Genomic DNA, 24,242 nt, shown 5'->3' with positions numbered 1-24,242 from the left:
ACCTCCCGGCGCCGCAGGGTCACGGCCGGTGCACCGAGCGTGTACGTGAGGGCCGGCAGGCTACGGGGCAAGGGGGCCGGGGGTCTCCGCCGGCACTCCGCGGCCGCTTAGGGAGGTCGGGGGGAGCGGGCTCGGGCTGCCACAGCAAACGGCCCCCGCCTCACGGCTCCCCCCCCGCCCCGGCCTCCCGTCCCATCGCAAGTGCTAATTGCGGCTTTTTTCTGGCTCCTCTGTATTTGGGTCCCTCGGAGGGCGCTGCGCGGGAGGACACGTCACGGATACATTATCCCCTCCCCTCTTGAGGCTCTCCTGGCTTTCTGCAGCCTTTGCTAAAGAATTAACCGAGGGGTCCACTTCAGAGCTCCTTCTGCCCCTGGGAAAAAAAAAAAAAGGAAAAAAAAAGAAAAAAGGGAAGAAAAAAAAAAGCGGAGATATCGGTGCTTTCAGGCAAGGAGCGTGGCGGCTAGGAGTTCCGAGAGGAGGGGAATTTTACCTTCGATCCTTGCCGTATGGTGAGGATCGCTGCTCCTTGCGGGAGGTGAATACAGCAAACCCTCCCTTTGCCTTTGAAAGGCATGTCTATGCGGAAGAGTCATCGCTTTGCTCTTTAAATACGTGACAAATAATAATAATAATAAAAAAAACAATTCCTCATCTTGCAAATTCTTTTTCTTTAAAAGGAGGGGGGAAAAAAAACCCAACAATAAATAAATCCAACAAAATCAAACCCGCGCCTTTGCCAGCGCTCGGACTTGTTTGGAAAGAGACAACGCTGAAGTGGCACTGGTCCCGAGGAAAACGGATCCTTTAATTTGACTCCGCATGAGAACCACATTTGGAGCTGGGCGCAGCGGCCGGAGCGGCGGGAGCAGCCCCGCGGCCAGCAGCCCCCCGGCCCCGCAGCCCCGCCGCCAGCCCGGCCCCGCCGCCGCCGCCCCGCCGGGCCCGGCGCCCCCCGCGCCCCGGCGCTGAAGGAGCCCCTCGGGGACGGGGGAAAAAGAAGAGTCTTTCTGCCGTAAGACCAGCCGCCGCCCGCCGAGAGCTGGCCGAGAGGGAAGCGTCGGAAGGAAGGAAGGGAGGAAATGCGAGCTTGTGATTTCGGAGCGCTCCAGCCATCAGCTCCCTCCGCACCGGCTTTGACTTTCGTTTAGCGGGGGGGAGGGCTGCCTTGTCGGCTCGTCGTCTCCTCGGCATCTCGGACTCCGGGACCAGATCATTTTGCACTTCGTTAAACGAACAGCGCGGTCTTTCCTTTCCTTTCCTTTTTTTTCTTTTTTTTTTTTTTTTAAGAGACAAAATGTCCAAAAGTGGTTCAGCCTGCTTAGCCCAATGATTTCTTGCGTGGACGCTCTATTTTTAATAATTTTTTTTTGTTATTATTTTTGGACGGGGAAGGATTGAGTAGAAGAAATCCTTCAGTGAAGGGAACCCAGCGCTTTGCTCCCCGTTGAGGAGAAGATCCGATTTCCAGCTGCAGGCAGAGGACCGCGGTTCGTGTAGGTCTTTCGGTCTCGGTTTCGAAGCGCTAGATATTGCAGGGTCAGAGCAGAACTGCCTTCTCCCGAGCGGCTTGCCTGTCGTGGTTGTGGCTCAGAGATCGCCTCCCCCCTCCTCGCACCATTTCTCTTGGTGTTGTTTTTGTTTGGTTGGTTTGGCTTTTTTTTTTTCCCTCCCCTTTTCCCCTTTTTTTCCTCCCTCTTTTTTCTTTTTTTTTTTTTTTTTTAATTATTTGATTTGGGTGAATTCCCTCCCTCCCTTCCTTAAACGAAAATACTAACTCTGAAGCCGAAATCCATGCCCCCTGCAATTCGGAAGAATCGGGTCTAATATGCCAGTGTCATCTTCGCCTTGCAGTAGTCGCGATGAAGGAAAAATCCAAGAACGCAGCAAAGACTAGACGGGAAAAAGAAAATGGAGAATTCTACGAACTGGCCAAACTCCTGCCCCTGCCCTCGGCCATCACCTCCCAGCTGGACAAGGCGTCCATCATCCGCCTCACCACCAGTTACCTGAAAATGCGAGCCGTCTTCCCCGAAGGTAACCACTTCGGGGCTCCCCGGAAGGGGTCGTCCGCCCCCCGCCCGGTCCGCACAGGAGGGATGGGGCAGCACTGCGTCCCGAAAGATTGCTGGGGGGGGCGGGGGGCAGGGGGGAGATACCCCAAGACAAGCCCGCATCACCTCTACGTCCTGGGAGGAAAGGGGGGGTGTTTGCAGGGGTCCCAACCCCGGGTGGTGAGCGAGGGAAAAGCCGCCGGGGGTGGAAATGAGCCGCTTGCCTGGGAAGCTGCCCGACGCCCAGGGCTTTGCCGCGGGGGTGGCGTGCGGAGAGCGGGCTGCAAGTGGCAGCTCTCGTCCTGTGAGGCCTAAACCCGAAAACAGCTCACCGCGGCCGCGCGTAGGAAAACGACCCCCCCGCCCCCGCTCCGGGATCCGCGCCCGGGGGTGCGGGGCTGCGCGGCGATCCCGGCCGGGGGCTGGCGACGGAGCGGGGGGCGGGCAGCCCGGCCGGCGGCGGCGGAGGGGCAGAGCCGTCCGGTTAATCCCCCGCTCCTCCTTTGCTGCCGGTTCAGCTCCGTCTGCTCGGGAACGTCCCGAAGAGAGCGGGCTCCGTTCATCTCCGCCGTGCCGGGCTTCTGCGGCCCCGGGAGGCAGCCGCTCCGGCCCCCGGGGGAGGCCCCTCGGCACGGCGCTCCTGTCGATGCCCAGGCACGGCGGGGTTGGAGTGGGGGAATAGTGTGGGTGTTATTGTTGTTTTGTTTTGGTTGGAGTTTTCTGGAGGTAGGGAAGCAGGCTGGGAAATAAGTCGCGGCGGCTTCACAGCGAGGCCCTCCGCTTTCTCCTGGGGCCGGGGAGAGCGGGGAGGGGGCCAGTCCGAGCGGGGAGGGGGCCAGCAGCCCAACCTGGCCCCAGGCGGGGCCGGGACCCCGCTGCCCCCTCCCCGGCCTGGGCCGTGCGGAGACGGGGACGTGCGGGGCGGCGAGTGCGGGGAGGCTCCTGCAGCTCTTCCCGGAGACACGCAGCGACGAGGCCGTACACCCGCTCTCTGCTTCCTCCGGGGTTTAGTAAAAAACACCGCCTCGGCCGGCCTGACACCGACACCCCCCGAGCGCCGAAAGGACGCGGGGCTGGGGCCGCTTTGGGCGAGGGGGGGCAGCCGGCCGGCAGCCGTGGGGGAACCGCCGGCCGCCCGTCCATTCCGTGCCGCCGCCGAGCTGATGGGAGGCGTGAAATGAAACGCGGGTTAGTGTCTGCGGGTGGCTAAATAAAGCCCAGCTGCCCCCTTTGTCATTTGCTTGTGCCTCTTCGGACCGGTATGCGTGCGTGTGTGAAGGAATTAGCAAATTCCGGAGTGGAAAGTCTGCTCTCCGTCCCAGTTTCTAAGGACGTTTATTAAAAGCCTGTAAATAAAAAATATATATATATATTTATATATAAGATGGGGAGGGTGGGGGGTGGAGAAACCCCCACTCCCAAACCGAGAAAAGCTTACCGTTATGGCCATCTAATTCAGTAATTTCGAGAGCAAGTATTAGCAGTGCTACGGAAAGCCAGGGCTCCTTCAGCGAGCGCTCCCGAAGCACGCCGTTAGCGGAGCAAGGGGAAGCGAGGCGCTGCTCCGCTGCAATTCCCAGCCATTATTCCCATTCGGGAAATTTCCCGATGAGAAATAGCGCGTCGTAATTTCTGGGGGGGCGGCTCGCCGGCCCTTGCTGGGGAACATGCCCCCGAATGGCTTTCATTTAGGAGGGAAGAAAAGTGGCACGTTTCTAGATGCTGCTTGAACGTGTCCCTGCTTTTCCAGCCCTGCTGATCCTCAAGAGCCGCCAGACGACCCCGAGAGCAGGTTTATACCCACAGCTCGGGTGTGTTTTATGTGTCTGTCTTCCTTAAACAGACCGGGCGTGCGCTTCCGCACACTCTGCTTATTAAGAGCAACGTTTAAATGCATACAGCGAATTCCTGATCTTTCATCGTCTTAAGTACGGATGGAAATACATTTAAAACCAAAGCTTTGCGTCCAGGGATGACAGGCCGGGAGAACAACCTCCTCCGGTCCTGAGCCGTGCATTTAGTACCTGGGAGGGTGGAGGGTAGAGGGGGGAGCCGCAGACAGGCGGCTGCGGGCAGTGCCCGCTCCCCCGCCGGCTGCAGTGGGGCATTTGATGCCGGGCGGTGCGGGGGACTGCCCAGCGGCACACGGTCCCGCATTACCCTAACTTCTCTTTCCCTCGGGATTTGCCTGTGGAAGGAGGTGAGGGGGAGTCCTCGTCCTCCCCCACCTCCTTCGCTGGTGGTTTCCAGTTAGCTTTACTGGGAAGGGGGAAGGCGGGGGGGAAAGCCAACAGCCCGAGAGGGCTGCCCGGCACGGCATCTTAAATTCTGGGGGCAGCAAAACCTGTGAAACGCGACCCTTGGAGCATACTGGACCCGATGTGTAGGGGGGACGCACATCCGAGGTCCCGGGGCTTGAAATAAAGGTGGGCACGTAACAGGCCGCCTCGCCGCTCGCCGGCCTCTGCTCCCGACGCGGTGGTAGCCGCATCGCCCGCGTTCCCCCGGGAGTCGCCTCCCGCAGCGGCTCCCGCCGCAGGTCCAGCTCCCCGGACCGCCCCGGCTGCCGTGGCTGGCACCGAGGCATCACCCCAGTAAAGGCTCAAGGGAGTTTTTATTTCTTTCAGCCCGGGGTGGCTCGGGGGGGACAGGCCTGAGGCGCCTCCGGCGTGCCTGGTAGGCCCGGGGTAGCTGCAGCCAGAAATCCTGATCAGAAATGTTGTCCAGCTATAAAAGTGGCTTCCAGCTGTGTCTAGACTGCAGGCGAAGAGGGAGAGAGCGGGCTGTGTTTTTAAAAACTCTGGTGGATGGCTTCCCCCACCCGCTTTATTTGCAGAGCGAGCTGACAAATAGTTGAGGCAAACTTTGAGACCCTCATCGAGGTGTCTGGTCCCAGCGCTACGACAGGGCTTATAAGGGGGTCCAGACACGTCTCCCCCTGCTCACCCTGGCCAAGGTTTTACCGAAGATGCACGTTTTGGACTGAATTCACTGATCCCCCCGCGGAGGCGCCCGATCAAGCTCAAAGAATTGAGAGTGAAAGGAGATTTATATTCCAGCTCCTTTCTCCTCTCAGAGTGCAAGCCCGGAAAGGCACAATTTCGTGCTCCGATATCACAGATTTTGCCGTGCGGTTTCGCTCTGACCTTCAGATTCATGAATTAAAGTCCAGGAGACAGCAACCTACAGCCTCCCCCGCGCTCCCGCTCTGTGAGATTGTCTTCTCTTGTGTTTTGATTTTTTGCCAAGGCATTTATTACTGTAGAACAAAAATACACCACGGGACTTCTTCTGTCTTGACTGTCAGTATTATTTATTTTCTTTTCCTAAAAATGAGCAAATGAAAGAAAGAGACGTGAGAATAAATCGCATTTAAAAACAGCGATTCTCTGCCCCCCGGTTATGTCAGACTGGTTAAATTGTGGCTCTCTCCCCACCCCCATCCCCGACACAGTTTCCAAAACTGACTGTAAAACCGCACATTTACGGAAGTTTAAATCGGATGGGAACGAGCTAATTAATAAGTGACCTGGCTGTGAGCTGTACAAAATAATCTGAATAAAGCAGCTCAGCGGTAGATCTTGGACCTGTTCCTCATTCCGAGACACAGACAATAGAAATTACGAGGAGCATACAGAGTTTTCGGTCCCTATTTAAACCTGGCGGTGAATGTATATTTTAAGAAAACAAAAGCGAATTGCAGCTATTTCATCTAATTTTCATACGCTCTCGGAAGAGGTTCATTAATGAATTAAATAAATAAATAAAGCCCGAGCCGGCGGCGTGAGTAATCCCTCTTCGAAACCGTGCCTCTATTGTACTAACCGCTAATAGTGGCATTATAGTCTTAGTAAATTTAGTCTTACTAAAACAAAAGTGCCATTAGGGCTTCCCCGGAGCTGTGCGGCCGTTCCCATGCGGCGGGAGCCGGCAGCCGCTCGGTGCGGGGCCGGGCGGCGGTGGCGGCGGGGTCGCTGCGGCCTCTCCCGCCCGGCGGGGAGGGAGGGCTGGAGGGCGGGAGGGGGTCACTGCCGTGGGAGCTGTGGCTCTGCCCGGGGTCTCGCTGTTTGTCGTGCGCCTGCTTTCGGGCCTTCTAGCACGATCTGGTGTTTCTGGCTCGCCGGGAACAGACGGGTTTGGGTTTGTACGGCTACCCTGAAAGGCGTTTGTGGTGTTTTTTTTTTTTTTCTCTGTGACTTGGCCTTTTTTCCGTTTTCTTTCTTTCTTTTTTTTTTTTTAAACTAAAGTCTTGATCTTTACGTCCGTCGCTCCCATCGCCCAGCCCTCGGACGCCTTTCCGGCCGGTGACGCTGAAGCCCGCAGAGAGGCGGCGGGAGGGCTGGTACATCCCCGCCGAAGTTAAGCTAACGCAGCCCTGCTCCTTCTCACAGCGACCCCGGCAGGGGAGCTTCCCCCGCCGAGCGGAGGTTACCCCCGCCGGTACCGGGGTCTCCCTGTTGGCTCCAGACCCGGCCCGGCCCCTCGGACCCGCCTGTCAAGCGGTGCGGTCCTCTGTGCTGTTGGGGCTGAGATACCTGTCCCCCCTGCTGCAGACGGGGCTTAGGGCGAGCTGTCAGCTCTGCCCCTCGCCCAGAGCCCCGCGGTCTCACGGGCTGACAGACCACCCCCTCCCCGTCCAACCCTGGGCCTCGCCTAAACGAGGGAGCCAAAGCTGGACGGAGGGCAGCGACCGCCTCCGACCCGTCGCCGGCGGGTGCCAGGGCTGGCAGCTCGCCGTCTCCCCCCGGTAATTTCCCCGTTGCTCTCCCGGCCGAGGGAGGCACAACGGCGCTGGGGAAAAATCCCCCCAGGAGAGGCGGCGCTGAAAATCCCGGCGCTTGTAGTTGACCCAGGTTGCCTGTGAAGGATGGCTATTGAATAACGCGGGGGGACCGTGCGCTCCGGGGAAGCCGGGGAACAATACAGTAGACACAAAGGAAATACTCCAAGTTACAGGGCAACCCGATACTTAACATAATACATCGCTAAGTAATTCTTTTAGCAGAATCCCGAGCAGAAAAGCTACCGGGCTTTCAAATGTGTGTGTGTGTGTGTGTGTGTGTACGAATTTATATATTTGGAGAGCAAAGGTGGGAGCTGTTCCCAAATATTTCTAGATCTTATTACACTTTAACTCCTTCCCCCCTCCCTGGAAACTGGGAAATGGTACAAAGTGAATGTTGAGGTACTTTGAAAAACAGCCAGAGATGTCAAAAGACGGTGGGAGAAAAATCGTGCCCGGGTTTGCCGAAGGGAGGGGGGACGCGTTCGTACGAGAACCCCCACTTCTTTCAGCGGTAAAACAGCACGTACCGTGGGGTGCCTGCGCAAAACCCCCTCTCTGTCCCTGGGACGCCGTTGTTGGAGCGGAACCGGCCGCCCGGTGCCCGAGGAGGTGTCGGCGGGCACCACTGCGATTAGGGCCGGTTATTTCCGCCTGAGCGTTGCCTGAGCGTTGCACATCCCTCTGTGCCCGTCCTGCCCTCCCAGCACGGTCCCGGTCGGGACGGGACCACAGGTCGTTACAGACACCTGTAAATGGAGGGCAAACAAGGAGAGGGGTTCATCTCATCCATGTTTGCCGACGGCGGGATGCCAGGAAAGAGGAGGTTGCGCCTGGGGCTGGAGACTTACCCTCCCCGCAGGCAGCGCTTCGCCATACCAGCTCCTGCCCGCCGGGGCGGGCTCTGACGCTGAGCCCTGCTCGGGGTCTCCGGGCTTTATGCTACCGGCAGCGCCCGGAGTCGCCCTAAGGCGCTGGCTGTAGGCGATCCCCCACCCTCTAGCACGGCAGAGGGGGACAGGTCACCCACACGGGTGTCCCCAGCATTTGCGGGAAGGATGTGCCAGCTGCTCGCTCGCTCGCAGGGAAATCACTCTCTGTGCCAGGGTCGCAGGTAATCCGTGCTGCGATGGGGCATGGCTTTTTTTTAAACGTTTCCTTCGAAATGAGCCGTCCGACACGGCACCGGCCACACCGGCAGCGTATCGGAGACCCGGCAGCCCTCCCCGCCGGAGACCTTTTCCTGGCCGGGGCCACCCCGGCAAACTCCCGCCGCGAGTTTGAGCGATGTAGGAAACGATCGCTTCGTATCGGCAGCTCTTTTGGCCTCGCTCCAGTCCAGTGAGTGAAAATGTGCGTTATTTACTGGCTGGGCAGGAGCAGCTCGGCTTGAGTCTATTGCATCCATATGTTTACAGGACGTGGGCTGCGCGTTTGCAAATCTCTCGGAAGACAAGTTAATGGGCGTCAGTCCCTTATCTGAACGTAAGGTTTTATTCGTTTCGCTTCCACCTTTAAAGCGATCTGCTGGTGGATTAAATGATAAAATCATCGGCTTTAAAATAAGCTTAGACGAATGCCAGGCTGATCCACCAAACGCGTTTACATTTGATGCGAGTTCGCAATTGCAAATCCAATTTACAATTTCAAAGAGAACAAATATGCAGAACCGACTTTTGTTTAGCCCAGGTTAGGAAAGAACCTCAAACATAGTGGAGATTTTTGGGATTCTGTGAAACCGTACCTGGCTAGCCGTGATGGACAGGACGGAGCAGATTGCCACGTACGGATTCGTTCTTGGGTCTTCTTCGTGAGTGGATCAAAGAGTAAATCTGCTTCGTTCTTCGGAAAGTTAGGGCTCGTTTCAGGACAGTTATGCGTAACCCCCTTTGTAGGGTTACAATCCTATGTTTCGAGATTTGCAATTAGTAAACCGAAATTAGGGCAAGCCGCGCAGCACCAGGGCTGATTCCGTCGTTTGCTTTTGTTACCGTCTCGGGAAAGAGACCTCAGGATGTCTCTGAGACCCTCAAACTTTCCGCCCCAGGGGAAGCAACGTTTCAGGAAAAAGAACGTTTTGACGGGTCCCTGGAAGTTTAGGATCCTTCCTCAACTGAGAATTGGGAAACGGCCGTAGAAAAACGCGACTTTTTGTTTGGCTCTTCAAAGCAAATTATGCCAATGCGTGGCCAAACGATTCCCCAGCGAAGGGAAGATGTCCTTCCCCTGCCCACAAGAAAGCGCAGCCGCACATCATGCCTCTGCGGTTTGGAGAGACCCGCTGGGGCAGCCGGAGCGACTGACACGGGGTGGGGAGAGAGACGCCTCTTCTTAGGACTGACCTTGGGTGCTGCGACGGTGGAAAAGAGGTGTCAGGGCCAGCCAAGGTCCCCGGAGTACCCCGCGGGGCGATGGGAGCCGGAGGCTCCTTTGTGCTTGCCCGGCGGGAGCAGGGCGTGGGGCCAGGCTCCGCTGACACCGGGGCACCGGGAGAAGACGAAACGCGGGGCGAGGCACCGCGTCCTCTCCACCGTCCCCCGTTCCTCCAGTGGGAGATCCTGTCCGCGCCAAGGAACACCCCAAGAGCGGGGAGAAAAGCTCCCATCGTTTCTAGACCAGGGCCACCCGCGGACACCCGGCCAAAGGATGCGCGGATCCCGGAGGGCTTCAGGCGAGGCGTTTAGAAACACGCTCCAGAGCTGGAGCTTAGGGCAAGGCTTTCCGTCTGGATGCCAACTTCTCCCTCCCGTAATGGAGCCGAGCGGGGCTCCCGCTGCAGCGGCCTTTGCCCCTGCAAGCTTGCGGGGGGAGGTTTCTTTGAAACCACCTGGTCGGTGAGAGGGCACCGGAGGAAAACGCGGCGCTCGGTTTCATGGCTGCACATCAGTTTGCAGCGACGCTGAAGGGCGCAGGGCTGTGCATCCATCGCACGCGTGTGCGCCCACGCGAAACGCTACAGACGGGACGCCCGATGCCGCCGGCGGCGCCGAGCCAGGGCGCTTGTGAAGTCCGCTTCGCCGCGCCCCGGCCGCCAGCACCGTCGGGCTGGCAGCACCGAGCGGACACGCCCGCCTTTCGCCCGCCACCGGCCTTTCCGCAGCGCCTCTCGGCTGCAGGGAAGCACGGGCGGAACGCTTTTAGGGCTCCGCGGCCTCTCAGACGCTGTCCTGTAGCCCCGAGGGCTTAAGCCTTCTTCTCTCTCCAAAAAAGGAGGCATTAAACTGATGGAGTCCCGTCCCTCCATCTTGCCCTCCATCTCTCCGCTCCTGCGGGCAATGGCACGCTGCAGAGCCTGCCATCAGGTGCCGACAGGAGCCTGAGATCTTCGGCTGGCACGGGTAGTGGTCTCAGCTCTACCGGGGAGCTGCTGCACGCCTTCTTTGCATGGAGGAAATGAAAAACAAACAAAAAAGCAAGCAAACAAACAAACCCCTCACCAGCCCCCCTGCCCCAAGCACCGCCACAACACAGCTCCATCAATAACCTTTCGGCGTTACCAAGGCAGTGCCGGGCACACGGGCCCCCCCCAGCCCGCTGGGAGGCTATGGCGGAGCGGCGGGGACGGGTCGGGCCTGTCGGGTCAGTGGGGCCGGCGCGGCGGGCGCCTCTCCGGTGAGGGAGAAGCGGGTCCGCGGGGTGTGCCCCGTCCAGGACCTCCAGAAAAAGAACAATTCCTTTCCTACGCGTGTGTGTAAAAGGGACTCGGCCTTTCCCACCTCCTGAGACCCCGCGTCGCGGACTGGTCCTCTCCCCGCGAGAGAAGGGGGGAGAGCGGGCGGGTTGCCGGCAGCGCGTCCCGCCAGGGAGGCAGGGTGGGCCCAGCTCCGCTTCCCGCTCTAACCAGCGCCTTGGTTCTCTTGCAGGTCTGGGCGACGCCTGGGGACAGCCGAGCAGGATAGGGCCCTTCGATAACGTGGCCAAGGAGCTCGGATCCCATTTGCTTCAGGTAGTGGACGCCTTCCTCCCCTCGTACGCGCTGCGCATCGCAAGCCCGGTGTTGCGATGTGAGCAACCTCCTACCTCTCCTCCTCCTTCTCTTCCTTCTCTTCCCCGCACCACGAGAGGAGCCTTGATGAAACCTTGCTTTTACTCCCCAGCCTTACACTGGCCGGGAGGGGAGAAAAACCAAGACACCAACAAATTCTATTATTATTATTCCCTCCCCCCCCCCCCCCCTCCGCCTTTGGTATTAGCAGAAGTAACAGCTTACCATGGCACTAACCGGCTCTCCGTGCATGCAAAGTGTCTCTCAGCCGTAAAAGCGATCATCAGAGCTGCTGGGGATGTCCCGCAAGCAGCCCGCGGCCAGCAGCGAGGGAGGGGTGGGGGAGAGCGTTTAGGCTGGAGGGGCGCCGGCCACCGGGGACCGCCGTTCTCCGACGGTGGCTCGGGAGGGGAAACCTGTAAGGGAATGCGGGGTTCCCGCCGCGGGGGTGTGTGGGGGGTGTGAGCACCTGGGTTAGGTCTCCCATGGACGTTAGCACCTGGAAATAACGTTGTTCCCAATCCCGTCGATCTGCTCTGGAATTCCTCTGAATTGCCCCCTACCCCCTGCGCAGGGGAGCTTAGGAAGTCGTAGCCGGGGCGTGCGTGGAAAGAGGAAAAAAAAAATTACCTTTAGCTCTATTTTTTTTTTTATATGAAAACTTAATACAGCAAGGGTTTTTCTCCCCCGATTTTAAAGACCTAGTAAACCGTAATCATTTAACGGCCGTTTTTATTGTGGGAGGTTAATTCCTGGTCACAGAGCTCGAGCTGTTTTAACTGTTCGCTCTGGCTGGGGATAAAAACCTCCAGAGAAACCCTGGTCGGGGAGCGGGGGGGGCGGGTAGGGGGTTTGTCTGTGGCCGCTTCCCCCCGCCCAGTCGCCAGGAGGGCTCGCCCACCTTCCTCCCCGCCAGCCGGCGGCCTTCGGGCCCGGCAGCCCCCGGCCGTTGGCCCCAACGCCCGCCTCGCGCCCCGGCCGTTAACGCCCGCCTCGCGCCTTCGGCCGTTGGCGGCGGCCGGAGTGCCGTGCGCAGCCCCCTCCTCAGGTAGGCGGCGGGAGGTGAAGCGGCGGTGGGGTGGGCCGGCCGGGTGGGCCGGCCGGGCAAGCCGTGCGACGCGCAGAGTTCTTTATTTATTCCTCCCTGCAGCCCCGCAGAGAGCACGCTGCCGGGTAGAGTGGTTTGAAGCCTCCGCTACTGACCGCGTGTGGTAAACTGGAATTGATAAGGCTCAATGTTATCTCATGTGGAGGCATTTCTAGCCTTGAAAATTCCGTTTGGAGTAGCTGGTGTCCTGTCGGCTGATTTCAGAATCACTGTGCTACCTAGAAAATACCTATCTAGTTATAGCATAAAAATAACTGTTCTTACACTTACTTCTCCTCCCTGTTTGCCATTTCACATTTTGTCTGGCATTAAATGAACTTGAGTAATATTATATGCTATTCACTTGTAATACTCGTTTTACAGTTCAGTTATTTCTGAATGATGAATGCTTAACAATTTAATAAACCCTCATTTACTGTAAACTTTTTTCAAGGGTTCTTAGACTCAAACCTTACATGTGAAGCTTCAGCTTCAATATGCTTTTCTGTATAGGAAATTTAGAGACCTACTGCACCATGTAATGCAGTAATGGAAGCATTGACACGGTTTTAGTTATGATACTGGGCAGAGCAATTGCAAGATGACAGTGTTTAAAAGCAAAGTTATGGCTAAGGATGCAATAATTTATTTCCCATTTAAATACTTCTACAAAACTTAATTTATGTTCCAAAAAAGAATAAAAGTAAAGGCAAAGCGTAATCTGTTTTCAATTACATGCTGTAGAATCGTTAGTAGGCCAGAGAATCATGTGGAATATTTTTCTTATTGGGGCAGCGCTGTAAGAACATGAAGCATACAGGATTTTATTGCTTCTCTCCTGGTTCAGTAGCTTAAAAGATGAATTAAAATAGACGTTTGTTTTATCTGTGGACTGTAAAAATGTTTTTTCTATTCCACATATATTTTCCAATAACGTTCATATGTATGTGCTGACGAAGGCTTCCTAAACTGGTTAGAGATCACGAATACTTTTTGACTGAGAACATCAGACACTTTTGAAAAAATGCCTCAAACTGTGCACTGAAGAATCAAGGTGCCCCAAACTGAAAGTTTGTATGTCCAAATCATGGCCAATTTTGGCTAACCTGTACTGTTTGCATTGTGGTTTTTTTTTCATATGAATGATATATGACTAAATTGAACTTTAGTTTTTACTCACACAAGTAATATTTACCTTCCAGTCAATATCCCATCAATAAGAATTTGTAGGATTGGACCTCAAGTTTGCATTACATATTACCATTAGTCAAGATACACAAACTGTAAGGATACACATAATGAGCATAAATATCTCTCTTCAAGACTGATAAAGTTTTGAATGCTGGTTTATTCTACTTTCTTTTCCTAAGTTTGCATAGCTACAGAGCAGACAGCCCTCTGTTCAGAAAGACGTTAAAAATATAGTCAAAGAAATTTAAAGCATTGCTTACGGTACCATTAAATATATTGCAAGTAGCGGTAAGCTGTGTCTGCCAATTATACCATAAAAAATGGCTTGCATAGTACTAGACTTTCCCCTAAGTACTACATAGCGCAGGATTTGTACTAAGTACTAAAATAACCAGAATCAACAGGAGAATGTTAACTTAAAGTGAAACAGTAAAGCTAGCATCTGTAGGTGGAATGAATTGGTTTTCACAATGTCTGCGTGTGTCATAGAGCTTTTGGGGCAGCATCAGGTAAAGGTTTCTGTTGCTTCAATTTTGCTTCTGTTTGCTGCTGTTGAAGTTGGATAGCAATCTTCCTCCAAAAGACTTCAAAAATTTTTTTACTGTAAATGGTTTAAACAGAGTGCTTGCTTTTTACCCTACATATTTCTCCTTTTCAGACTTTGGATGGCTTTGTTTTCGTGGTAGCATCAGATGGCAAAATAATGTACATCTCAGAAACAGCGTCTGTACATCTTGGCTTATCTCAGGTATGAGTGATTTATTCTGTCTATCTGTTAAATACAGATGCTGGATTTGGAATGCAACGTTAGTACCTTGCCATGTATATAGTGTCATTGTGTTTAGGGGTATTTGAAGCTTCGACTTTGTTCTCTGACAAATGGCCTTACTTAAATATTCAAGTTCCCGTTACTTACAGCCACATCATGACTGTCTTTATATCTTTTCTTGTTCATTGTATTTTACTCCTCATTACCTTTAAGAAGGGTAATAAATAATATGGTATTGCAAATTGCAGGTATATACAGAGCTTGAAACCCAAACCTATTGCCTGTGTGGTAACGCTATACGTCTGAAATAAAGTTTAGAATTCAAGTCTATATGTTTTAGATTGTGTAAGATATTGAGACTTGCTATGAAATAGAGAGGAAATCTGACGTGGAGCATGAGTTTTATGGTAAATGTGCTTTAGGAAAAAAAGAAAAGGAGGGCAGATTTATGAGTGTTCACATGGAATTCAGGGTAGTTTTTCCTGAGTTTTTCCAGCTCAGTGGTCTTTTCAGTAAAGCGTTTTATATGGTTGTGATAGAACTCATAAAATTCAGTTTACTACTGTTCTGCACAAGAAGTATAAGGTTTTTTTTATTGTTGTGTTTTTTTTTTTTCTTAGAAGGACATTTCTAATTTTTTGCCTTCTTGGGACAGGCACAAGGGCAAATAGCCTGAATTTATTGCAGAGTGCAAGCTTCCATACCTTTGTGTGTAAATGTATTACACAAATTCATTGGCGGCACCTGACGTAAAGCTTGCTCAAATCCAATAGAAAAACTCCTAATTAATTTCACTGGGCCCTGGATGAGACTTGCAAGAAACAGAACTGTTTCTTCAGAACCAGTTGCAGCTCAAACACTTCTGAGAGTTAAATACAGTGAAATAAAGACTAGCAGAGGGAAGAAAAATGAGGAGATGAGGGTGAGAGAGCACAGGATGTTCTGAAAATGTCTGTGGAATATGCCCCATGGCTATTCCAACAAACAGAGAAGGGGCTAAAATGTGGAGATAACATGTGTACTTTAACTTTTTTAGTAACTAATATTTTTGATTGAAAAACTGTGAAGTTCTTTGGATGTGTGTTTATAATAGTGATATTAGAATTAGTAGCTGTGAGAAAAAATAGAAGTCTAAATAGCTAGAAAAGGCAAGTATATAATCTCATAAACATCACTTCTAAATCCAAAGGCAACTACAATCCCTGTTTTTGTAATCTCTTTTAGAAAAAGTAATTTTGAGAATCAGTATTCTGTGTGGATACTTTTTTCCTGACAACTTTTAAAAATGTGTCCAGGGAACATTCTTAGTTCAACCAGTTTGTTCAACTGAGTCTGTTACAGTATAGTATTAGTTGTTTTATAACATTTAATGCTTGTTCAAATTACTTTAAATATTACTTTGTTTTAGAATAAACTTTCCTAGATAATGGCCATATTTTCTACTCTGAATCAACAGCATTATTGAAAGTTTTTCTCGCCCTAACTTTTGAAAAGATCCACCATGCTGCTGACTGCTTAAATAGATTCATTTAGTCAGTACAATTATTCCAAAGCACCGAGTGTTCCCATCTGTCTGTGCTGAAGTAGAGTCTCATTGTCCTGTGCTGCTTGCTGTTTGATAAGTGCTAACTGATCTTCCAGGCTTTGTCTAGAAATTGTTTCTTTCTTTTCTTTCTTTTCTTTCTTTTTGAGGAATATCAAGTCATCAATTCTTGTAGGTCTGAGTATCATCCAGTCATCTGGTGAAATTAAAGAACTGGATCAGTAGGGCACTAAATAGACTTGGCCGTGTTCAAGGAGAGGGAACTGAAAGCGTCATACAGGCTTTAGTCATATTTAGCCCTCATGCCCTTACGGCCCTCTGCACAGACTGAATTCCATGTGCATTGCACATGTAAATATCTATAAACCCTTAGTGCAAGAGGTGCTGAGGAAAACTAGAGGATTTGGTCATATTGCTTATTGAACTCAGTTTAATCAGCAAAATCACAAATACTTCACTTTAGCAGAGATTTGTAAATGAATGGACTGTATCCTTGAACTCCCCAGAAAGCTGTACATTGGAGAGGACAGAGGGATGTGAAATTTAAGGGCATGTTTTAGACTCCTAAAACTCAGTGTTCCATCAGTTTCACAGTGCACTTTTTAAAATTTATTTATAAATACAAACCCCAAGCTAAACAAGGCAATGATGTTTTCATTCTTTCCTCATACTGTTTTATCATCTAATCTGTTCTTGCTATTTCTCAATGTTTTATTTTTGAAGAGACAATTTTGCTTTAAGTAGTACTAGCGTTAATACTAGGCTACTGCTATGTACTAGGACATTAATACATTAATGCTAGGATATTCCTGTAAGCTTCCCAGGGCTCTAAATGAGTTCTTGTTCCTGCTTCTCTGGAAATCACTGGGAGTTTTGCCACTGACATCAACAAGAATGAGATTGGTTTGTAGAAGCAAGTTCTGCAAGTCTCCCTCACTAGGTCATAATCCCACACTATATTTTCAACAAGTGCTCTTATAGAGCTCCAGCCAATACAAGCTGAGACCAGAGTGATGATGATTGTAGAAAATCTTTTAGGGTGTGCACAGAAAGGCCTTTTTATTAAATAATTTGTCAATTAACTAGTCCACACATCAATTTCCAGTTAAAGTGCAATTTGTTTAAAAGTATATATTTAAACTAAATAAAAGTCCATGTAAAAATATTTTGCAGGATATTCTTGGAGACTTGCTACAGTAGCCTTTATCTTCTAGTTGTTCTTGAATTTAACTTCAGCAGAAAGAAATTAGAGCTTCTGAATAACCCTTCACTGGTTGGTGTAGTTAAGCTAGTTTAAAATTTAAAACCAACATTGAGTTTCAGCACTACTTCACTCACTTCTGTCAGCAGCATCAGAGAATCAGAAACAATATTTCTGAAAAGGCTGCGTCTTCATTTGTGGACCTGTCAATTTGTGGCTTTGGATTTTGCCTTTGCTCTCAACTCTTAACAGTAAATATTGTAAATAGTGATGGGTAGGACCTCCTCCTCCATCTAATTTCAGCTGGCCTCAGACCAGTGTCGAACTGACTTGTACTAGCTGAGAGAGCCAATTCTTTGCCTCTTTTTTTCCATGGATAACAAATAGGTTCAAATTCCCCAAATATTTTTTCCCCTTAGAGTCCAACGACACAGAGTGGAGAGGAAAATCCTCTTAGGAAACAATGGTGAAAGATACATATTTTTTTTTAATTTTGAAAGTCTGGAGCTTATTCCAGCCATTTTCTGGGTCCATGAGGGAGCCAAGCTTATCTTTGACTTTTGATAAGTCTTGAAATGTTTAACCACAAATATCTAAACTGTTCCAAGAGTTTATTTTACTTTCATCAAATAAGTATATGAAAGGCAAAATATGTAATTATTTGCTCTAGAATCCATCTACTTAGTCCTCTGTGTTTATTATGAATTGTTTCTTGGCAGGAAAAAAATGTGCAGCTGAGTTACACATAAAAACCCTCTTAGTAGGAAACAGTGATATTTGGTAGTAAGCAGGTATTTACAGATATTAAAAAGCTGCATCGAGGAAGCTGGTTTAATAAGCCTGAGGCATGGGATTTTAGAAGGTTTATGAATTGAACCATATAATTTATTTTTTTAAGTTTCCAGTGTTTCATTGTAGGCTTTAAAATAGCATGCATGCACTATGCGTAGCAGGAGACTGTGGTCAGTTTCAAAATTATGTATACATATTTTGGTTATTTGACTCTTACATAGCCTCCATCTCTTTGCTGACGGCTTTATGTTTCTACTTGCATTTTTACAGTCAATTTTGGTTTCAGTGTTGTATGTTCGCCTCCTGCTGATTTTGCTGTGGTTGCAAATGCATACATCAGAGCAGAAAATATTCCTATGTGTATAACGAGAAAAGCTAGTCATTAGTTTGACAAAGCACTTCAGTTTTGAATTTTAGATATAAGCCCTGGGATACAATAAAATTGTGACCTTGGGTCCAGTCCTGTGAATCCTGTCAGCAAATGTATATTTCTCTGAGTAGTCATTTTGAAACAGGTAGTGACTTTTGGAAAAGCGAGAGATACCAATGAGTTATACTTTGTAAGAGAGTTGTGCATGTTGATGTGGTTATGATTATACTCTACCGAGATGCAACAAGATCTTTTGGAAGTCTACAGTTGATGTTAGTAGTCAACTTGGTTTGTGTTGCTTTTGTAAGAAAATCTTTATATTGAAGGAAGAGATTGTTTGCACATAGCCACCCATGAAGGATTCTTTTTCGGAAGCCGTATTCACTGATACAATTGTTCTAATTTCAAAGGCAAAACATGCCCTTCAGCAAAATCACTATTAGCCAAAGATAAAATAATAAGATGAGGGTCATAAGTGATTCTCCTTTTCGTATGAACACTGACCACAGCTGTGCATTTTTGCAATGATAATTTTTTTTGTGTTCCAACGAAATGCCCAACACCATGGAGTGAAGAGATTTTTTTTTTAAAGCAGTTTTATATGTCTGTAGGTGATTATGTTATTTATGGAGATAGCTATGGACATTTACAATATTTTTTTTCCCCCGTGTAATTAAAAACAAACGTAAGCATTGAGAAGCATGACTCCAGTGAGATTGTATGTTCTCCTTCCTCCCCCGCCACTAAAGCCTGAATATGGGGTGTTACTATAACAGGTTCCCACCTGCTACAGTCCTGAAAAGGAACAGCCAGTGCTTTTTAAGGAGAACTGAGAAACTTATATAAATGAAGAAATGTAGATAAAATCCTTTCCTCTCCCTCTCCCCCTTTTGTCCTTTCCCTTTCTTTTATTCCTCTCTTTCTCTCTTTTTCTTCACCTCTTTCTCTCTGTCTTTATTTCTTTATCTTTCTTTTTTCTCTCTCCATCTCTCCTTTCCTTTTTTCTCCTTCCTTCCTTCCTTCCTTCCTTCCTTCCTTCCTTCCTTCCTTCCTTCCTTCCTTCCTTCCTTCCTTCCTTCCTTCCTTCCTTCCTTCCTTCTTCCCCTTCCTTCCTTTCTTTCTTTCTTTCTTTCTCTCTCTCTCTCTTTCTCTCTCTCTCTCTCTCTCTTTCTCTCTCTCTCTCTCTCTTTCTCTCTTTTTTTCCTTATTCAGTGAAATTTTATGCTGGTTAGAATATCAAACCAGTGTTGGTGTTTTTGTTTTTGCAGGGAGTGGTTGTTGGAAAGAAGCAGTGGGGAATAGATGTCTTGAAAAAAAGTTAGTTTGCATAGTCTTGGGAAGAGACATTCCATGAATAATGCAGAAAATGGAATGATGAGAAACATTTTCGGAAAAAGATTGCTTTGTGGGGTAGACAACTTCATTTATTCCAAAGAAAAGGCAACTCACACATCTTAGCAAATCAGTAGGATTGGCTCAGAAGAATAGGTTAAATTACTTCACCTCTCAGCTGTCTCTGATCTTGGGGGCCCAAGGCACATCAGGCCACACAGAACAATTGGGCAGCCTGACACTAATTTAAAACACAGGCTCAAAGTATTGGTTCACTCCTTAAATCAATTACTGCATCTATCTGGAGACTTTTGTTGGTGAGTTTTATACGTGGCAAATAGTTAGCAAAAAGGACATATGATGCATGCCATTCTTTTTTTTTTTTTTTTGCAACAGTTATTATGGGTACAACAGTGGGAAAGACAGAAACATTCCTGAGCAAGCAAAGTTCAAATGAGAAGAGGGAATACACAGATATTTAAGATAGATCTAGTTTTTACTGTGCCTGTTTACTTAAAGCAGTGAAGGCTCAATCCAGTGCCCGTGAAAATCTACAGAAGTCTGCCTTTTGAATTCATTGGCTACTGTTCTTAACACTTTGCACTACTGTGCATTGAGTGTGGTAGGCCATCTTTGAAAACACACAAAGGAAATGTGTAAGTCTAGAGGCTTCACTCTGAAGGCTCATCTGCCAGCTGAATGCAGGTGATAGTTTCTGGGAACCTGTATAAACATTATTTTTTTTTTTTATATCTGTCTTCTTGAGAGACATTAATACAGTTCATAGATTGTGGCAATCTAACATTTCTACAGCTGCTCTAGTAGCTCCCTACTAGCTGCTCACTTAATTTGACAGCTTTCTCTAGTAGCAGCTTTTCTGTATCTGGATCATCACCAGAAATTCCCACAAAAGCCTCTATAATATTAGTTACTGCTGAAGAAAGAATTAGTTCAGTTTAATGGGTATAATTTGGAACACGGTTTTGATACATTCAACTTAATGTTTTAAAAATGGTGTATAGTTACCCAGATGCAGCGTATGCACGTTACTTAAGAGCACTTTTGGGATACGGAAAAAAAACAAACAGCTGCACTGCTTCATGTGTTACATGTCTCTTCACAGGTGGAACTTACTGGTAATAGCATTTATGAGTACATACATCCTTCCGATCATGATGAGATGACAGCTGTTCTTACTGCTCACCAGCCTCTTCATCCTCACCTCTTACAAGGTACTTTTGTGATCTGTGGTCAAACTACCATTGAAAAACTAAAAAAAAAAAGTAACAACCTTAGGCTGAAATGTAACAAGTTCGTATTTATCCACTATGAAGTTATGTACGCGACTGGAGGAGGAGCATGAACTTCAAACTGTGACCCAGGATTTTGGTTTTTTGTAGTAAAGGGAATAAGGTATCCTAGAATAAATAAAGCTTTTCATGCCATGGAGTCCTTGCAGTTTCAAACAGGTTTTTAGGTTTTGCCCAGTGGCTGTTTCATCTCTTTCATTTTGTCATTACTGCTGAGGTTGCAGGAATGTTGCAATGGTCTAGATGTGCACAGCTGCAGCTATGTGGTCTTAGCAGAAAAAAAAAAAAGAATAATACATTAGGCAATTGGGAAACAGGAGGACAGTTTTAATGTTCTAAAAACAACCATTACATTTGAAGTTTGGACAAAAAGCCGGCCTAATACCCTCCACTGTAGGAAGAGATAAAATGGGTTTTGTAAATGACCTGCATTTAGAAACTCTCATAAAAAAAAGTGATCTCTCCAGGAAAATAATGTCCTCTTGCCTTGATACTGGATCGCTGATTCACCAAGCCTTTCCACACATCCTGTTCAGGTGCTGCAGATGATTCACCTACGTGTACCCATACAGCATGATGCTAAGCTGAATGGAGTGTCAGGGAAGACAGCAGAACTCTTATTGATAATGTGAACACCTGGATCAGACTGTCCACCCTGTCTGTGCTCAGACACCACACATAAATATTAACACAACTCTTGTGTATTAAGTTGTTACTTCAGTATTGTAACTACTATATAACTAACAAAGATATGCTCATCTTCGCACTATCTTCTTCGTAGCTTTGGTTTCCTCAAGGGCAATTCTTTGAACTTTAAAATATCAGAAATAATCTGGCTCCGTCATGTACAACATACTTCCACATATATTTCATAATTGCTTAATTGGAGCTCACATCCTGCTAATTTTAACTTAAGACACAGCTCCTAAAAGCATGTGGAGCTCTGGGTTTGCACTGCATTTCTGTTTAGGATCTGGCTTTTTTTTGCAGTCCTGGTGCCTGTGCATTTTCTGTACTTGGTGATCTCACCACAGTTCTGACTGCTATGATTCCATCAGTGAAGAACCCTGCATGCAGGGAAGTTTAATGTACGTGAAAGCATATGTGCTGCTCTGAGTGGTGTAAATGGAAGAACTATCTTAGCCTCCTTCTCTCTTCTTCCTCCCCAAACAGGTTGTCGTGTGTAACCTTTGTGTCTTGAAAGACAAACTCTTATTTTCTTGGACTTTTCTGATTCTAGTTGTGACTTGACTATTTCATAGTTTACTCAGTCCTCTGTCAGGGATTTTTTTTTTTAAATTATGAGATTTAAAAAAAAAATTTTTTTTTTTCCTTTTTCCTACTTTACTGATAAACAGAGGGGATACCTCTGGTACAAATCCATTACTTTCATGCAATGCTGCTGGTATCCAGAATTAGTAGTAAGACATTCTTATACCGGTTGTTGTGCCAATGGCAAGAGCCTCCTGATTTTGTTACAATATATTTTTTTTAAAAATTGTTAGTTGGAGATTTTTACAAATTTAAAGTAATAGGCAACTGATTGGAACTAATGTCTATGTCAAATGCTCTCCCTGTTCTCTATTTAGTATCATGATTCTGGTTTACTAGAAGCAGTGAGACAGCACACTAGTATTGAAGTTCCAGAAGGTTGGGGTTTTTGTTCAGAACTAGGTACTGCCTGTTTCTTGCTTATATTTGGATGTCCCTGGGTGCTTATCTTGCCTGTCAGCATTTGTTTTCTGAAACAATCAGGTCCCTCTGGCTTCTTATGGTCAAATTCTTTATTTCCTTAACAAATTCTCCTCACTGTTAAGTGTAATTCTGTTCTGTTCTGGTTGTGTTTGAAAAGACTTTACACACAATTGAAACTGTTCATTTCGGTTTACTTGCAACTGTTTCAATCTGAAATTCTGCTGATAGTATAATTAGCCCCAGATATATGCATCATTATCTGTAGTGTTCTTTGCCTCATTCTGCATAGATGCTGTTTGTTATTAGCATCAAGCTCTGGTTTCTCAATAGTGCAAAGGTAAAGGAAAATTTATTTTGAAATGTGATGCTCTTACATATGTTTTATTTTGTGTAAAATTTTGTGTAGTAGAGGAAATTGATAAAAAACTCAAAACAACAGCATCTTATTTGAATTCCTAGACTTGGAGAGATAAATAAAGGAGCTAAGCTGTATTCTGGTTTGCATAGGGATTATTTTATGCAAATCTTACTTCTGTGTGTCTCTTCCCCATACAATGCATGGAGCAAGAGTATTAAAATATCCAGAATCCATAGCTAAATCTTTTTAAAATGAACAGAGTGACCAAATATTTACTTATATTTGTCTTCCCTGTGCCAGTAGCTCCCTCTTCTGCAGCGTGTACATTTAATCTTGAGATATAACCTGAAATTACCTGGACCACACAAATCAAAGCAGGTTTCCTATTTTACTTCAGTGAGGCCCTGAAGCCTATTTACTAAATGACAGGAATGAAGCAGCTTCTCTCTGTATCTTAATAGACATTTTTAATATTTAAATAAAACATGGAATTTTACAAATAACTTAGGACAGAGGGAAGTTGAGTGAAAGTGGCTTTATTTTGTAATAAAAAGGAAAACAGACTTTTAAAGAGCGCTTTTTTTTGGTCATTTCTGTTTGATTTTATCTTCTTTAATCTTTTAAAACACATCTGAACCATCAAGTCACTGGGTCGAATAAAAACTTTCCTTTTATAACTTTATTGCTTTCTAGATCTCTCCAATCTGTAGTATTACTCAGGAGTAAAATCTGTATTGTAATGCTGACACAGATGTTCATAACACGAATTTACAGCTTGGCTCATGTAACTTTACTTGTTCAAGGTGCGTTCTTCAGCTAATTCTCAGATACGTATATACATTTTCAGGTCAGTTGCTATTTCATCAGTTTTAGCTGGATAAGATCTGTTATGGTAGAAATAAAATCACAAACATAAACATACATATCTATACTTGGTGGTATTCTGTTACTGGTATTGAATAACCCAGAGTTCAGATTATTTTTGACCTCCAGTTTTACAGTCTTTGTAAATTTTCATGGTATCCCTTTATTTGTTTCTTTGTTTGCTTTTAATCTTCCTTGTTGTCCTTCATTACTCTCTTCAAACTTCCCCTTGTATTTCCAGTGCTTCATCAGTTCGTTAGAATCTTCTCTGAAAGACCAACAACAAAGGCAGAAGCCTTGTAGCTGTTGAGCTCTAGAAATCTTATTTGCATGATTTTTATTTCTCAGGGAAATGCAAGTTATTGCTCACTCCGTAAAATCAGATACAGTGTGGATTTCTTTATATAATGCTTACTGTCACATTGTTTTTCTTCAGATATCTCAGCCTATTACTCAAAATATGATATATTAGTTTAAAAGGCATAAGCCTTTTTAAATTACAACTTTTTATTTTTTTTAAGTTTGCCCTGAACTTCCTAATGTACAACAAAGCACATCTTCAAACATAGAAGATAGATACTTTGTTTTTTTAAAAGATAGTGAAAATTCTTGAATAATCACATGCTTCCAGAAGCTGTGACTTCATAGCAATCTTAAATGTAGTAAAATTTGGGGAAATGGGTGTTGGTGAACTAGCTGTTGTGTCATCATTTTTTAGATAAGTCCAATGTGGTGCTACAGCAAATTATGGTAAGGAAAGCTTTTGGGGCAAGAAACTGGAAGGCAGCAACTCTAAGAAGCATTTAAAGGTCATAAACGACAAACAGCTCAGTGTGAGCTCCTGTTGCGATGCTGTGGCAAAAAGGGGTAATGGAAAATCCTTGTACATATAAGCAAGGGAGTAGTGA

At 47.4% G+C, this 24,242-nt stretch overlaps 1 protein-coding gene and 1 long non-coding RNA gene across 3 annotated transcripts in view; one reads left to right on the top strand and one right to left on the bottom strand.

Moving 5' to 3' along the window:
- Nucleotides 1-1,738: 1,738 nt before the first annotated feature.
- SIM2 (SIM bHLH transcription factor 2) overlaps nucleotides 1,739-24,242 on the top strand; it is a 60,541-nt gene continuing 38,037 nt past the window's right edge. For both annotated transcript variants that reach the window (XM_063345727.1, XM_063345736.1), the window contains exons 1-4: nucleotides 1,739-2,037; nucleotides 10,701-10,783; nucleotides 13,759-13,848; nucleotides 20,231-20,339. In XM_063345727.1, the coding sequence (XP_063201797.1) occupies nucleotides 1,863-2,037; nucleotides 10,701-10,783; nucleotides 13,759-13,848; nucleotides 20,231-20,339 (457 nt within the window). In that variant the 5' untranslated portion in view covers nucleotides 1,739-1,862. The remainder of the gene's footprint in view (nucleotides 2,038-10,700; nucleotides 10,784-13,758; nucleotides 13,849-20,230; nucleotides 20,340-24,242) is intronic.
- On the bottom strand, nucleotides 1,854-2,217 carry LOC134520437 (uncharacterized). Its single transcript, XR_010072444.1, has 2 exons — nucleotides 2,010-2,217; nucleotides 1,854-1,893 (listed from the first exon to the last, which is right to left on the bottom strand). It is a non-coding gene; the product is annotated as an uncharacterized LOC134520437 (long non-coding RNA).

This window comes from Chroicocephalus ridibundus, chromosome 1 (genome assembly GCF_963924245.1).
Source record: "Chroicocephalus ridibundus chromosome 1, bChrRid1.1, whole genome shotgun sequence".
Classification (NCBI taxonomy): Eukaryota; Metazoa; Chordata; class Aves; order Charadriiformes; family Laridae; genus Chroicocephalus; species Chroicocephalus ridibundus.
The sequence above is the reverse complement of the archived record's forward strand: the minus strand, read 5'-3'. Positions and strand labels throughout refer to the sequence as shown.